This window comes from Emydura macquarii, unplaced genomic scaffold, assembly GCF_026122565.2.
Source record: "Emydura macquarii macquarii isolate MOO-44397 ecotype Brisbane River unplaced genomic scaffold, CSIRO-AGI_Emac_v2 contig_2863, whole genome shotgun sequence".
In the NCBI taxonomy this organism is placed as follows: Eukaryota; Metazoa; Chordata; order Testudines; family Chelidae; genus Emydura; species Emydura macquarii.
The window spans coordinates 2922161-2938697 of record NW_027133000.1 but is presented as its reverse complement, the minus strand read 5'-3'; the positions used below and the strand labels follow the sequence as shown (position 1 = coordinate 2938697).

The window sequence follows — 16537 nt, the reverse complement described above, 5'->3', positions numbered from 1 at the left end:
CCAGTGCAACCGTAGATATGTTACACTTCCTTTGCACATTGCCATCCTCTTGATCTGAGAGGTAATAAAATAATTTCTTCAAACCAAGGTGTCGACCTATTTTGAATAAGCTAGATACAATGCATGAATCTTAGCTAACTAATTTTTCCATGTTCTTCATTGCAAACTCTCTAGTGTTCTACTGCTGATGTACAAACTTTGGATATCCAGCATGTTCTTGCTATTGTTATAGACTCTCTGGACTTGTTTTTCCCCCCCACTTTTAGGTTTTCACATCATATGATTCCTGGTCCACCGGGCCCTCACACAACTGGAATTCCTCACCCAGCTATTGTAACACCTCAAGTCAAACAAGAACATCCACACACTGACAGCGACTTAATGCATGTGTGAGTCTGCCTTTCTGTGCTAGCCCTTAATCTGCACTTTGGGATTTAGTAGTTAAAAGGAGGGCTGAGAAGTAAAAAAAACTAGTGTCCTTCATGTTCACTCTGAATTATGATTCTGTAAAAGTTTACCATAACTAAATGGGGGAGCGGATGGCTCATGGGAGGAGTAATGATATGAAGCCTTTACTTCTAGGCCACTCCCTTGAATGTTAGCTAAGATGGTAGGCTGTATTGTCAGTTGAACTGAACTGATGCTCAATCAGTTTCCAGTGCAAAGGTGTTGATTGCAAAAACCACCACAGTGATTGGCATCCTTTTTAGCAGATGAACACAAAGGGTTCAAGAAATAAATGGGCAAGGAGAGACTGAGCCACCCTTTCACCCCTAGAGATGGCCTTCCAGAGCACTGTGGAAACATGTTGGCAGAGTGTTTGTTTCATGGATAAATCAAGTACAATTTTATTCAAAGGCAGGCAATCCAGCACTCTGCTCCTTGAGCACTAAAATCAGTCACAAAAACAGAGCAAGTTCAAAAGTTGCTGTAGTGGATCAAACACGAGCTCTCAAGCACATACGTAATCAGAAATTTAAGCTTGGAAATATTCCTCTGTTAGTTTTAGGCTGAAGGTAAATAGATGTTTGTCTTTCCCCCCCACCACCACGTTTTAGGAAGCCTCAGCATGAACAGAGAAAAGAGCAAGAGCCGAAAAGACCTCACATTAAAAAACCTCTCAATGCTTTCATGTTATACATGAAAGAAATGAGAGCGAATGTTGTAGCAGAGTGTACTCTGAAAGAGAGCGCAGCTATCAACCAGATTCTTGGGAGAAGGGTATGTATGTACTATGTATAGAACTTTTTGTAGAGGGGTTTAAGGCAAACTTTCTGGCTTGATGTGCTGACTACAATACAATATTGAAATAACTAGTAGAAGCACGAATATGCAAGGGGAGGTAGCCATATCATCACACTTACCCCTCTCATGTCAAGTACTGGAGCCAAAAGCTTGTGATTGTGTCTAATGTATATGCTACCAATGGCTGTCTTAATATTTTACTAAGACCATCGTAGGAGTAAAGAGCAAGTAGAAAGAGACTTTCATTAGATTCAATTGATAAAATAAAAATAAAATGCAAGTTCACAATCCATCCCTACGGCTTGTCTACGCTTAAATTGCAGCAGCAGCACAGCTGTAGCTTCAGTGTAGACACTATCTGTGCTTTCAGGAGGGATTCTCCCATCAGTGTAGATAATCCTCGAGAGACGGTAGCTAGGTCGAATTCTCCTGTTGACCTTGTGCTGTCTGCACCAGAGGCTAAGTTGGTTTAACTGCGTTGTTCATGTTCATTTTTCACATCCCTGAGAGATGTAGTTATACTGACCTAACTTCCTACTGTAGACCAGGCCTTAGAATTATCCGGGCCCAGCATGGGTAAACTAGCCAAGAAGATGTAATGAAGCTGTGTTACCTTGGTAAACTGCATTTTTACTTTAGAAATCACCGGATCAGAATACATGCCAAGTAACGTGATTAAAATGTCTCTCTTCTCTTTCTGTTGGCGAGTTCTGAGACTGCCAATAAGATCAGTTTCTCTTTCTCACATGAGACTGCTTTAGTTTGAGTTGTGCTTGCCAGCTACCTAAAGCCCTTAGCTTTTAAAACAGAGTTTGGTGTCAACATGATTTTAGGGTTCTGTTTGTAAAGAATATAGTAAAGTTTGCTGCCTGGCTCCATCAAAGCATGCTTTATTTGATTATGATTATTCTTTTCTTTTTTTTAATGTGGTCAGAGGATCAAAAATTCCCACTTCTGCTTTAACAAACACTGAATAAGCTATATTTTGTGTGTATCTTGAACATTTTCTTCCTCCCTTATCCAATACTAATGTGAGAACTTCTGCAAATTCCCATTTGTGCAATTGCAGTCAGCCTGTGTAACTTCTGACATTTCCCTGGAATATTCCTCAATATACACAGTACTTGACATAAAAATCACTTAACATTTATATTGTGGTGGCATCTAGAAGCCAGCCAGGTTGGGGCCCCATTGTGCTAGGCCCTGTAGAAATACACTAACCCTCTCTGCCCCAAAGAGAGGGTAGCATGAACCTGAACTCATTTCCTGGTATTTAGAGGTTTAAGATTAGCCTCTCTATGTTCTGGAAAGGCATGAGGCACCCCTGGGTAACCTTAACTCTACATTAATGAAGTTTTGGGGCATTTAATTACATTGGTTTATTTTAAACAATTTCTCAGCATGCCCATGTACCACTGCCCCCTGGCTCCTTGGCAGTGATTAACCTGTCCACAGAATGAACTGGTTGCATGTTAATTCCTTCATTGCCCCTGCATCATCTCCTTGTCTCTCTGCCTGTCCAGCTCAGTCCAGCTCTCCCTCTCACCCTGGAGAGGCAGGTGTCTGCATAGGACCCACAGGCTGAGAGCTGATGCAAGGATTAGCAGGGAGTCAATGAGGACATGTTTGAAATGGGGGAGAGTGGAATTCATTTTCAGGACAAATGAAGCCTCATTGGTATTCTTCATTATACAGCTGCCCCTGCCCACCCTGCACAACTCCCATGCTCCCTCCCACGTTCCTTCCAGTGTGCCCATTTCTTTGAGCCCACCCAGGCACCAGCTCTATCCTCCTTGTTGCCACTCCATGTCCCTGGTGAGCTTGGAGGGATCCTGAGGCGGTGGGAAGCTGGTGTGGGGCTGTAAGGAATGCCAGTGCCACCTGGAGGCAGGAAATCGCAGGAAAGTGGAGATGCAATGACTCCAAACCTGGGTCTGGGATAGGGGCTCCACACATCTGTCTGTATCATAGGAGGCTCAGGGAGGTCTGAAGTGGCCCACTGATCTCAATGAGATGCTCTCAGCTGAATGAGAACATACCATGAAAAGGAATGCAGCTTGAAACAATAGCTCAATGTCCTCATCTCCCCCTTGGGCACTTAGTATCCTGGCTTGGGCAAGGGGAGGGACTCAGGCTTGGTCTACACTTAAGTTATGTAACCCAGCTTCTTCAGTGGAGAGGGTAAAAAATCCATTCCCGATGGACGTTGCTAGCCAATTAACCAACCGCCAGGTCAGGTGCAGCTGTGATGATGAAAGAATGTCATTGGGGGAGGTGCTGTTTCTACACTCATGTGGGGAAGGAGAGGGGGAGCCCTTCTATTGGTGCAGACTGCATCTACACTATGGGGTTATGCTGGCATAGGTATGGTGGTGCAGCTACGCTGGTATAATCTCCATAATATAGCCATACACTCAGCCTTTTCAGATGCTGAGATGTGGGTGTGGGGGCAGGGAGAGAGGGTATCATTTCCCCCCATTTCACCCTCCCCCTTATGGGACATGTTTCCCCCTCTGGCCCTCAGTTGTTGCCCACTTGATGGATCTGTGCCTGGAAGGCATGTGCCCCCACTTCCCAGCTCAGCTAGGACAAGAGGAGCAGGAGCCTGGGGCCACCTCAAACAAGAGAGGAAGACCTGGGATTGACAGGCATACTGTCCCCAATATCTCCCTGCTGTATCTCATCTTGCCTATACCTGCACCCTCTCCTCTTCTGCCACCGATCCTCATTTACCCCTCTCCCTTTGCCAAAACCCCAAACGGCTCTGTCTCTTAATCTCCCCACCCAATCTCTGCACACACTTCTCTGCTCCAACACCCTCCCCCCTGCCCTCCTGCTGATCAAAGAATGATATGACTTTGTAAAATGTTGGGGTTTTTTAGAGGGGATGAATCTTGGGAACTCCTGGCTCCAGTGACCCCAAATTTGGAACCCTAGCATACCCAACACACCCATGAGACACAGCAAATTGCAAGACCATCTGAGTCAGCACACGGGTTTTAGAGCATGTAGAATCCATCTTAAAACAGAAAGTGACACGACCTTAACTATTGCTCTGCTATAATCTGACTACTTGTTCCCCACACAAAGAAATCTGTTTAAACAGCAATGTCTTTCCCCACGCCCCTATCTCCAGTCTTGGCTATTGCAGCCTCCCTTCTCCCTAGTCTCCCTGACATTCATGTTATTCCCTTTGAATACTTACCTACTTGCTAGTTTCATTTTGTATCTTCTGTGCCAGGCAGGCACACACCAATCCCTCTTCTTTGAATCACTTCATTGATTCTCCCTTCTCCATCACAAACTCAGTTTTCTTGTTACTGCCTTCATGGCCCTGCCTAATGACTCTGACCTCCACTCCACTAATTATTCCAGCCTCAATGCTCCAATTTTTTTTTTCTCACAAGTCTGAGTCTTTTAATCCATGCTGTCTGACCCTGTCATCTCATTAATATACCTCAAGGCCTACTTTTAATGTGGTGTCAACAAGAGATGAGTTAACCAAGACAACTTTGTGGTTCTTATTTACTTTCTAACTCACCATACCGCAGTTCTCTCAACAACACACCAATCTATGCTGTGTGTGTACCTTTAAGTGTTTGTGACCTTAGACCTGGTCTACACTAAAGTTAGGTCAACCCAGCTAATTGCTCAGGGGTATGAAAAATCCAGACCCCTGAATAACACAGGTAAGCCAACTAACCCTCGTTGTAGACAGTGCTAGGTCAATGGAAGAATTTTTCTGTCAACCTAGCTAGCACTTCTTGGGGATGTAGATTATCTGTGCTGATGGGAAAACCCCTCCTCTTGGCGTAAGCAGTATCTACGCTGAAGTGCTTGAGTGGTGCAGCTGTAGCCATACCGCTGTAGTGTTTCAAGTGTAAACAAGCCCTTATTTGCAGTCTCTCCTTCATCCCTTTCCACTCCACTCTGTCATCCTTTCGTTGCATCTTGTCACTTAAACACAGGGACATTGTCTCTGCTTCAAAGAGCTAGTCTTCTGACCCCGCCCCCCGTACACTTTTGGGCACTGTGATACTGTTGTGGAATCTGTGACCTTTGACAAACCCCTAGCTGTAAGTGGGAAGAGATCCTATTCTCTGAGCCTCTCAGGAGTCTAGGTTTTAAGTTGGCAGCACTCTGGGTTCAGTGAAAACTGTTAACTGTTGCATCCACCACACGCGAATGTGAAAAGACAGAGATATCTAATTTAAAAAACCCATGAAAATTGCAGAATCTGACCAAATGCAGCTTTATGGGTCTTTCATGTCTACGCTAGATCAGAATTAGAACTTACCTATCGATCACGAGGGCTCCTAATGCTTATCTTTATTTAAAAAAACAAAAAACAGATGTGAGTAATTTAGGGCATTATTTTATACCCATAAAAGCCAGGAAATGTAGCCTTAAGACTGCAAATCTCTAGGCTAACATTCTAACCTCACTAGCATCATTATACCTGTCCCCTCACCTCACGCTTCGCATGACTAGGTGAATTAAAGTCTCTGTGCCAACTCCAATGTGCATTCTGAACGCTTTGAGTTTTCAGTTTAGACCCTGAATTTAAATCTGTTATGTAGTAGTATTAAATGAACCCTTTAACATGTGTAGCTGACCTCCAAGAGATGTGGTAGGGAGAACATCTCCTTTATCTATACTTGTACAAGTAAATCTTCTGCAATATTCTAAAGTCCAGACTTTGTTGCACAGTCCACAAGTATGAACAATTAAACCAATGAGAAATGAATCTCATGCTGCTCTGCCACATCAGAAAGAGTTACATGACCTTTAGGAACCAGTGACCCAAGAAAATAAAATGGAATTCCCCATGTCACTGCACTTGCACCTCTTCTTGTTACATGTAAGCTTCCTACTAAGCTTTGAATGGAAAGATGAGTTTCCCTTATCAGATGTTTTTTCACATTCATGATAAGGCAGCTATATTCAATGCTGCATTTTGCTATCAATAGCATAGTCTTTCCAAAAATGTGTCTATTTTCTTATCTTAAAGACTTTCCTAAGCATTTTCCCTTCATGTGTGTTGGAGCAGAAATGTCTAAACTGGCAGTCTGACTTTTCTAGCCTAGCTTCTCTTCCTTTTGAACGCTGTCTGTCTTGGTGTCTACCTGCTGCCTGAATGGCACTGTGTGTGTGGAATTTGTTCTCTAGCTGTTAATTTCCTCTTACTGGGTTTCCCAGATTGACTGCTTAGATGTAAAAAAACAAACATTATTTAGTCTGGAATAGTCCGTGCTCTTTGCGTAGCATTGAGATACCATGCATTGAGCCTGGTAGACATAATTAGGCTAGATGGTGCTACGTTTTTAACAACGTATTGAAACTTGCACAATAAAGGTTTGGTATGTTTTCACTTAGCATCTTTGACTTAAGGGTCAAAAAGCAAGTCATTAAAAGGACACTCTTGACCTGAAATCATAGCCAACTGTTAAAAGTATGTTCAGGTGGATTCTCCTGCTTCTGAGTCTCCCTGCTAGTTTGTCAGATCATTATTTTTAAAAATCAAAACAACTCTTCCATCTTGTGAAGAATCCAAACAAACAAGGGAAATGGCTATTGTGGGGAAACTGTGAACTTGACTCTGCACACATTCAGAATGTTCCCTAAACTCTTCACTTCGAAAGTATAAAAGACACGGACACAGACCCCTGCTAGCTGGCAGTGCCCCTCGAACAATGCAGATTAGATTTGACAAGTGGGTAATAGCAAAAGCATCTTTTTTGGCCTTTGGAAATTCACTAATGAAGAGATGGAAAAGGGAAATGTCCTTGTTCCAGGATTTTTAGAAACTTCTTTGCACCCAGGAGTCAGGATAAGACTGGCTGAGTGGGTAGAGGGGCACAGGTCATAACAGTAGGTCACAGGCAGAGCTGCAGATGCCCCTGTAGTGTGGAATTGACTGCGCTTGGGCTGTCTGGCTGCCTTACTGTTGGCAACTTGCAAAAGTTAATGATCTATATTACCATAGTGCCTAGGAGGCTCAGTCATGGACCAGGATCCCACTATGCTAGGCACTGTACAAATACCAAACAAAAAAACAGTCCAGTCCTTTCCCTAAATAGCTTCCATCATTCTTTCTCTAACTTCATTTATCAGCCTTCACATTAGAGTCGAGCCTATAGGAATATGGAAGTTAATTCTCTTTAAACTCAAGACAGCAGGCTCTCTTGCATTGGAGTCTTAGGCTCTCTCTCCACTGTGGAGAGTATACTGACATAGCTATGTTGGCATTACCCTGTATGGTGGACACAGCCTATGCTGATGGAAAGGTTTTTCCCATTAGTGTAGGAACACCATCTCCTTGAATGAAGATAGTTATGTTATGAAAGCATTCTCCCATTGACATAGCTGTGCCTACACTGGGGGTTAGGTTGGCAAAGCTGTGTGTCAGGAGTGTGGATTTCCCCCCCACCTTTGACCAACATAGTTATGTCAACTTAATGTCTATGTGTAGACCAAGCCTTGGGCCTAGTCTTAACTTAAAAAAAATAGAGAACTAGCTTGGGGGCTGTGAAAAATTTTGTATTGGGTGCTGTGGTTAAGTTGACTTAACCCCTGGAGTAGATGCAGCTAGGCAGATGGAAAAATTCTTCCATTGACTTCGCTACCGCCTTTCGAGAGGCAGATTAACTACATTGATGGGAAAAACCCCTTCTGCCGATTGTAGGAAGCATCTACATTATGCTGCTATAGTGGCACAGTTTCACTGCTGTAGTGTAGATGTTTGCAGTCAGATATGTGAAATGGAGAAGATGGTGTAAAAGCAAATTTGTTTTATTACCAGTAGTGTGGGTTTCTCATGTGATGGTGAGAGAGCATGGCTCCATGAACAGATGATATGGAGAGTCCTGTAATTTTTATAAACAAATGTTGTCTAGCTCCAGGCAGGAGCATTTATAATGCTGACAAATGTTCAAGAGGTTGGGTAGGAAATGCATGAGCTTGTGATCAGTAGTGAATTTCCTCTTCACTTGCAGTGGAAAAGGATCAAAAAGCGGTCACAGAAACATTTGTTCATGAGACACATTGCTTGGGTATGATGTATTTTCTAGTTTAATACTGTTTGTTTTATTTGCAGTGGCATGCTCTCTCCCGCGAAGAACAAGCTAAATATTATGAACTAGCTCGGAAAGAAAGGCAGCTACACATGCAGCTTTACCCAGGCTGGTCTGCAAGAGATAACTATGTAAGCCATTCACATGATGGATATTTTCAACAAGCATTTCCTAAGTAGATTTTTTTTAAACTGTGAAAGGCTCTGGAAGGTGGGATGGTCAAAGAACATAAAAAAAATTTAGCTTTGTATTTACTTTCCTTTAAGGAAAGCCGCTTGCTTGTTGCATTAGTGCATCTTGTGTCATAATTACAAATTAGTGTAGAATTTAGTGGGTGGAGTAATGTTTAAAAATAAAACAAGTAAGGCTGGGATTGTCAAAGGCACCAAAGGGAGTTTGGCCACCAAAATCCCTTAGATGTCTCGGAAAATCCTAGCCTAAAATGGCAATACATATAGACATGAAGACCAAAGCTTTTACACTTCAAACATCCAAGTTTGGAAAACTTTGTGACCTTAATACTTTCTGACTGATGCATTCTGGCTTGAAATGCATGAGTGTGATGGCTCATATTTTTGTGAAAGAGGAAACAAAGTTCAACATATAGAATTGTTTGCATTGATTTCCCCTCCCTCCCCCAAGATTATTGTATGTCCTATATGGTTGCTTATACTACTGTGTACAGCTCTGTGAAAGTAACTTTCTCTTTTCAAATTTCATGTGCTGTTTTCTTCCATTTTGTTCTTGGCTGGTTGCTATCCAACAACCTTGTTTTCAAGAGAACTTGCCCAGAATGGCCACTTTTATAGGAAAACATAAAAATCAGTGGTTCTCAAATAAGATCTTAATTTCACATTTCTCCAAAAATCCTAAATTATTTTTAAATACCAAACAAAAACTACCAAATCAAGATGTCACTAAGGTTTTCAGCATATGAGGCCATGCTTAGTAAGAGCTAAAGTAGAGGCAAAGACTTAGTATCTAATACAGTATTTGATAGGATGCAAGATCTTCAATTGATGTTCCTTCAATGTATATGTAATTGTAAAATGTATCGTGTATTTATTAACTAAAGTACAATTTGCTAAGATCAGGCCCTTGCCAAGGCTGCATTCTTCGAACAGTTGAATATTCAAAGCTATGGAGAGAATTTAGCCTTGTAGGAGCCAAACAGTTCAATCTCAGTCTGCTGCTCCGAAAGTGTAGCCTTTTGAATCTATTGTTAGATCTCATGAAGGTTTATCTAAAACTGATCTATTGCCCATTGATTTCTGAAGAGAAGGCTCAAAACTTTAATTTCATGTCTGTGCTTGTATAACAGATCAAAATGTCTCATGCTTGCAAAATGGTAGTTGGCTGGGTGGTCTGTGATAAAACATGAAGCGTGTGATTCAGTAGAGGAGGTGGCATCCCAGCGCTCTGACTTAGGAAACCAGGGTTTAATTTCCTGTTCTGTAACCTATGACCATGGTCACTTAGAGAAGTGCATTTTGTTACACAATCTTCCCAGGGTGTTGGGGAAATAAATATGCGGAAGATAGTATCAGAGCATTGCACAATACTGGAGGCCACAAAGAGCTAGATAAAGTTGTTGTGGGTTTTTTCCCAGTGCTCCAAAACTATTTGTGAATTCAGTTTGAATTTGATCCAAAGTTTCATTCAAGAAAAAAACCAAAGAAATTCAAAAGAAAAAATGTTTTCTTTTGATTTGTGTGTCTAAACATTTCAAACTCAAAAACACAGCAACACAGGTGAAAAACATCAGAAAATAGCAAAATTGAAACAAAACATTCCAGAAGTTGAGTCGATGGAATACATTTGAGTACCTATGATAGCCTATGGCAGCTACAGTTTTCATTTGGGTATTTTTTTATTATTAAACTCTTGGGGAAATTCTTAGCAGTGAGCGTGTTAGCCCAGAAACCACTTGACTATTACCTTTATCAAAATAAATGGCTTGTTCTTACCTGACTCCCACTCCCAGCTATGTTAGCACACATTACTTTTTGTAAACTTGGTCTACAGTGGGAGATTAACCTGTTCCACCTTTTAATAGGCTCTTCTGTGCCACTCACCACCACAGTATTTGTGTACCTCCCTACAGAGCTCTCATTTTACAGTACATTGGAAGTTGCAGCTGCATCAGGCTCCCTGTTCTGTTACACGACCAGCCCAGCAGTAGTCCACAGATGAACCAGAGAGCTAGGTAATATTTGTAACAGTGCCTTGGACAGGAGAACCAGCATCTCTCTGAGGAAATGCTGGCAATAAATTAGTTAACCTAATACACTTGTTCTTTCTACCTGGGTAACTATGAGAGATAGGGGAGATATCAAACCCAACTTCCCTATTGTCTATCTCCAGTGCAGCATCTCAGATTAGTGACTGTCAGCATTATTTTCAAGCCCAAATCAGGGCATGCTGTTAGCCATTACATTCTGACAAAGAGGCAAAAGTGCCATGTCGAGACTCCTGGGTATTTTTGATACTGCAAATAAGGGCACTTCTGTTTTATGATGTCAAACTATTTTGTTTAGTGCCCTGTCACAGTTATCTGGGTGCATGCATATGTATTTCTTTTTTAAAATTAGCTGGTTAATGTCAACTAGATACAGACTTACCCCCCAAAACCAAAACAAATGTGCCCCCCCTCACAGGCAAAACCCCAAGGAATGGACTTCAGACAGTATGATGGAAGGCCGCAGAGCCTTGCTGTGTTGGATCAAATGAGGGAAATGAATGCCAGTCAGGGACCTGCCCCTAAAATTTTTCAGCTCCTAGTTCCCAGACATTAGCTGACCAACTGTTATGATAGTATATAGTCTGTTTCCAGGACCTAGACAAAATGCTATTTTAAAGATTAATAAACTCCTTGAAGTACACCCAGATGCAAATAGGGAGCTAGCAGTGTTACTAGTACAAAATCCTCTTTTTCAAAGCACAAGGATGGCTATAGTTTTACACTGTCATACTTGACAATTAGGCCATTTGTTTAGATGCCTTAATTCAGGCACTCCTTTATGTAAAAAATAAAGTTGGCTTTTATTTACATAATTTTAATTAAGCTTTAAAAATTAATTGCAGTAACTTTATAAAATGGTAGAATGGCGGGCTAACATCTTACTACTTTTAATGACTGTCTTGCACCAGTGTACATATGCACTTGGTTGAATATGCAGATAGTCAGATGGAGCAACTTCCCAGGTGGTTCTGTAGCACTTGATAATCTGATGGATTTGAGATCCTTTTGAGACTGTTCTCTGTTTACTGCCCATTATACCCAGAACAGGTGGCCTGAGCATTTTTACTCCTTGATTAGTTTGTTTAAAATTCAATAATGGACATTTGGAGGGCATTAGATACCACAAGTTTAGTATTGTTGGTCCACCTGTTGACTTGTATCCACTTTAGTGTCAATCGTCTACTAAAATAATTGACATGTACACAGCATAAGATGCAGTATGCTCTTAGACACAAGGTTGCAGTACCTTTTTTTTTCCTCTTGTAAGAATTCAGTTCTGTGTTGCAGAGGTGATAAGCAAAGCAGCCCAGTAGAGAGCAGTTTATCAATTAAAATAAATTGCTTCAAACAAACAGTGATTAACTTTATTTAAAACTGTTCCTTTGCTTGGTTATGTTGGAACTGAACTTTATCCTGGTCAACATACATCTAGTACATGAGGTATAAGTACCCTTGAATGTCACTATATTTTGGAGCTATTGGTGTACTGGTGGCAGAGTTTCACACAAATACATTTTTTCTCAGAGTGATTCTTGTGTTTTTGGTTTAAAGGCTCTCAAATTTCATGAGAAGGAACATTTCCCAAGTGCATTGGTGACAAGATCCTTGGCACAATTTTTTTTCTTGTGGTATTCTTGAAAAGACTGACTGTATTAGGCTCCTCTTCAGTAAAATTGCTGCAAAATTACTTCTCTCATTTGATAACACCATTATGGGAGACCCAAGAAAATAATGTCTGAGCTGGCTCAAGAGCTGCCAGAAGTTAATACCTTGTTTGGGAATGCTGACGACTGGCTTTTCCCGAATTTCCTGATCTAATTTCACATAAATGAAGACTGTCTTAATGCTCCAGTATATTCATAACTTCATCTCAATGACAGTGTGAAGCAAATAAGGCCTTGCACTCCTGATGTTCTCAAACTGCATGTTGCATCATGACAGCTGTTCTGTAAAGAGGCATTCTCTCGAGAGGTCTAGATGGCACAGTGTGATGATGCACTTCTGGAGCCCTTGAAGTTTGGTTTCAGCTCACGCGTGAAGTGTTTGGTCTTGGTCTAGCCTTTGGAAGTTTATTCATATCAAATTATCTGGCGCTACTGCCACTCTGCTGAGAACAAGCAAGGACTTTAACATCAGGAGTGATGCAGGCCAGGATTGGCAGAGTGCTGCGTGGAAACTGGCTTAATGTTTGGTAACAGTCTCGTAACAAAAACCAGCTTGGTCCTCAGGTGATCACAGACTTACTCTTCTAAACCTCCTAAGGGCAGTGAGGAAGACCTGAGTTTTGATAGCAGTGTATGGCAGGAAAGAAAATTCACTGAAGAATGTAGAAATGGCAGTTAGCTTCAGTTGGCCTTAGAATGGGCTAAAATTGTGGGCCTAACCAAAAATTGAAGCTTGTAAAAGATCACAGGTGGGGGCCCTGCCCTCTTTCATATATGAAGAGGGGAAATGGTTAACTCCGGACAAATTCTTCCACTGGATTGGCATGACTACCATGTGGTCATATGTGATCAAGTAGTGTCAAAGGAAGGTTGGAGTTCTGGTCACATCTAAAGCCTTTCATAGCCTATCTTTATCCATTCTGTTGCATTCAGTGGCTAAAAAGTTGTTGTGATCCTGGGCAAGTAATCTAACATCAAACTCTTTTTGATTTGTTATGCTACTGCTTATCAAGTCATCAAGTAAAAAAAGCAAATTAGCCCTTGTAAAAAGTAGTACAACTTTTCATAGCATAATACCTCATTTAGAAGATAACTATTTTACTTTAGATTGCTTTACATTAAATTGAAAACTAAATTACTACTTTGTATTTAAGTATAGCATTTTTAATTCAGAAGGATGACAAAGCAATCTATATAATAAAGTATTTTGTCCATCACTGAAATGCAGCTGACTATGAGATGGAACACTATACATCCCAGAGTATGACAGTAAGTAAGCAAGAATACTGTAGCCAATTGAAATGGCATTAGTGAGTGAACAGCAGTATTGACAACCACAATTTGACTGGCCCAATCATGAAGAATTCCAAATGAAATCTTCTCTCAGTACTGAGAGCACAAACCTTAAAAGCACTTGGGTAACAAAAGCTGTTCCAGGCAGAATGTCATACTGTTGGAAAAATAACTTAATCTCTTATCGTGCTTATAAATTCATGCCATTATGTTTCAGAGGTAATGTTCTTCAGTTAATACCATATCTAGATGAATGGGGCAGTTCACAGCTCTGAGCTATTGTTTCATGCTCTTTGTAAAACCAGACACTATATTGCATGGATTTTATACTTGGTTCATATTTTTAAAAGATTGTCTTTGCAAGCACAAGGACTAGAAAATTTTTTAATGACAATTTAGTTTCCGAAACACAACTCCGCTCTAAAGCACTTCTACGGCAAATTTTTCAGCCTCAGGACAGACAGGGCCTTGATTTTACAATTAACTAACTGGAACAAACTCTCACTGGGTGATTTATAGTTACCAACTATTTCTGCACCTGGAAAACTCTTCTGTTGATGTCACATAAGAGTATTTCCTATTAAACTTTAAGATTATATATGAAGGCATCTTATAAGGACTATAAATTATGCACTGCCCTTGTGCTTTAATTTCTAAATCAAGAAGAAAATGTCTGTTGTTGGTCTACCTGTGGTTAAATAATGCTGGGAAATGCTAGGTGTCTAGAAGACTTGTCACATTTAAGAAAGTGATACATATACTGAAGTCCTTTCACATGTATTTCTCTAAGGATGAAAAGTGAAAAAATGGCTGCAGTTGGAACAGATGTGAGATTGGATTTTAACTACATTGAAAATTCTATTGCTTCAGTGCCACTTTTTCTACAATATCCTCAGATTTGAGATATTATGAATGGAATTCATTTTTTGGTTATTGGGTGGAGGGAAAAAAATTATACACACACACACACACAGAATGGTGTGGTAAAATCAATGTATTTTCCAGGGGAAGAAAAAAAAGAGGAAGAGGGAAAAACTACAGGAGTCAACATCAGGTATGTTGAGTGGCTTTCTTTGTTTTTTGCTTTCCACACATCACATGTATCTTTTAAACACACACACACACACACACACACACACACACACACACACACACACACACACACACACACACACACACACACACACACACACACACACACACACACACACACACACAAAATTCCATTTCAGCACACTTTCACACTTGTTTTGGATTCAAATTTTTTTTATATTTAAAATACTTTATTTTGAATATGAGGGAGTAAAAATGCATCAAATATGCATTTTCACTCTTGGATAGAAACTGAGTATTTTCACTTCAGATGAACTTATCCATTGTCACTTTTGTCTTGTTTCATTTTGTTTGTTTCCCTCATGCCCATTTCTCTATCATACTTAGGCTGAAGAAAGTGTGTCAGACGTGATTATTGGACGCTTAATAGTCCTTTCATGTAACTTTTGTAGCCACTATAGTATTTCCAATGTGTTTGACATTTTAGTTTTTGTACACTAACAGCTGCCTTATAGGTTGGCTCAAAGCATCAGTGAGGTCTCCTCTCTTCCTTTTACTTAAAAAAGATATATTAAAAATATATATAAAAAGACCCCCAAAATGGCTGGTATAAGAACCATAAAAAAACAAAAAATAAATCTATGTAATATTGCAGCATAAACCTTATTTGGAATGTGCAAAAACTCTTCAATGGAAATTTGTTAAAGGACAACAATCTTCTACAGGTACAGGGCCCAGAATGACAGCTGCCTACATCTGAAGCATGGTAAGAACATCTCTAAAGCTTTACTGCTAAAATTTAGATGTAAAAAAGACTTTCTTGTAAAACTACTTAATTTAATTCTATCATTAAATATAAATTTTAGCACCAATTACTGAAATACCATCTCCCAAAGAAACCTTGTTTTGATCATTGATGGTTTTTATACCGGCTATGTATTAGGAATTTCCCACCTCCCTTTTCTTATTTACATTTTTTATACAGACCATACCTCACTGACTAGCTGTAAGTCTGCCTGTGAAGCACAAGGATGGCTTTATTAAGCAATGCAAACCCTTTCAGTCAGCACACCACCACACAAAATACATAAAGGGGCAAGTTAGAGTTGTACTTTGTAGCACTGCTCTTAACTTTTTGTTGACTTCAAGAGGCTGATTGGCTGGGTGCACTGGTTTGCTTTTTCTCATAGTCTCCTACTTGAATTGAAAATTATTCATAAATACTAACATAAACCCAAACATAAGAAAATAGACTACATATTTCAGCTAGTAAGAATTTTTCTCCTCTGATAATTGTGCTAAATCTCAGTTGGTTTTTTTAAACAAAAAATTTTAATTTCTGTTGTCCATCTTAGAGATTCTTCTCCCTTCATCTCACTCTCCAAAGGTGTAGATCACTACTAATTTACACAATGGATAGTCACTAAAGGTGTCTCATATGGTTACCAGTATAGACTCAACATAATTTTTTTTCTCTATCTTTGTGCTGGAAGGACTTTTACCTTCCTCCTCTGTAGTGAGATCCATTTATAGAGGACATGGAGTCAGCGGAAATATTTATTTTCATTATCTAATTAGCCCAGATAGTACCTACAAAAGTCTGCAAATGTTTTAGGTACTATAACAAGATGAAATACTAATACTTACAGGTCCTGCAGAACAATGACTCACCAGCCAGCGTGCCCCCTTATGGCTGGGCATGGCAGGATCTCCTCCTCCATCACCCCCTCTTTGGCCCTGCAGTGAGCTGCTTCTTCTCAGGACTCAGCCCTTTGGCAGGTCACTTAGTCTCTTCCCATCAGGGTAACAAAGTCCAACTGACAAATAGTTCAATGACCTTGTGTCCAGCCTTTGGCCCCTAACCGTGGGTCCAGTGGTCCTTCCATCTTTTTGTCTCAGGGCTTCCAATAGTCCTTGTATCTTGTGTTGGGGTTTCATGCCCCCTTTTTTGGTTTGGGGGGGGGGGG

At 40.5% G+C, this 16537-nt stretch overlaps 1 protein-coding gene across 3 annotated transcripts in view; it reads left to right on the top strand.

The window, feature by feature from the left end:
* Positions 1-16537, top strand: part of LEF1 (lymphoid enhancer binding factor 1) — a 91484-nt gene that overhangs the window by 61795 nt on the left and 13152 nt on the right. For 2 of the 3 annotated variants that reach the window (XM_067568190.1, XM_067568191.1), the window contains exons 8-12: positions 267-389; positions 1059-1221; positions 8342-8449; positions 14523-14571; positions 15296-15336. In XM_067568190.1, the coding sequence (XP_067424291.1) occupies positions 267-389; positions 1059-1221; positions 8342-8449; positions 14523-14571; positions 15296-15330 (478 nt within the window). In that variant the 3' untranslated portion in view covers positions 15331-15336. The remainder of the gene's footprint in view (positions 1-266; positions 390-1058; positions 1222-8341; positions 8450-14522; positions 14572-15295; positions 15337-16537) is intronic. The other variant, XM_067568192.1, reaches the window with a different exon arrangement.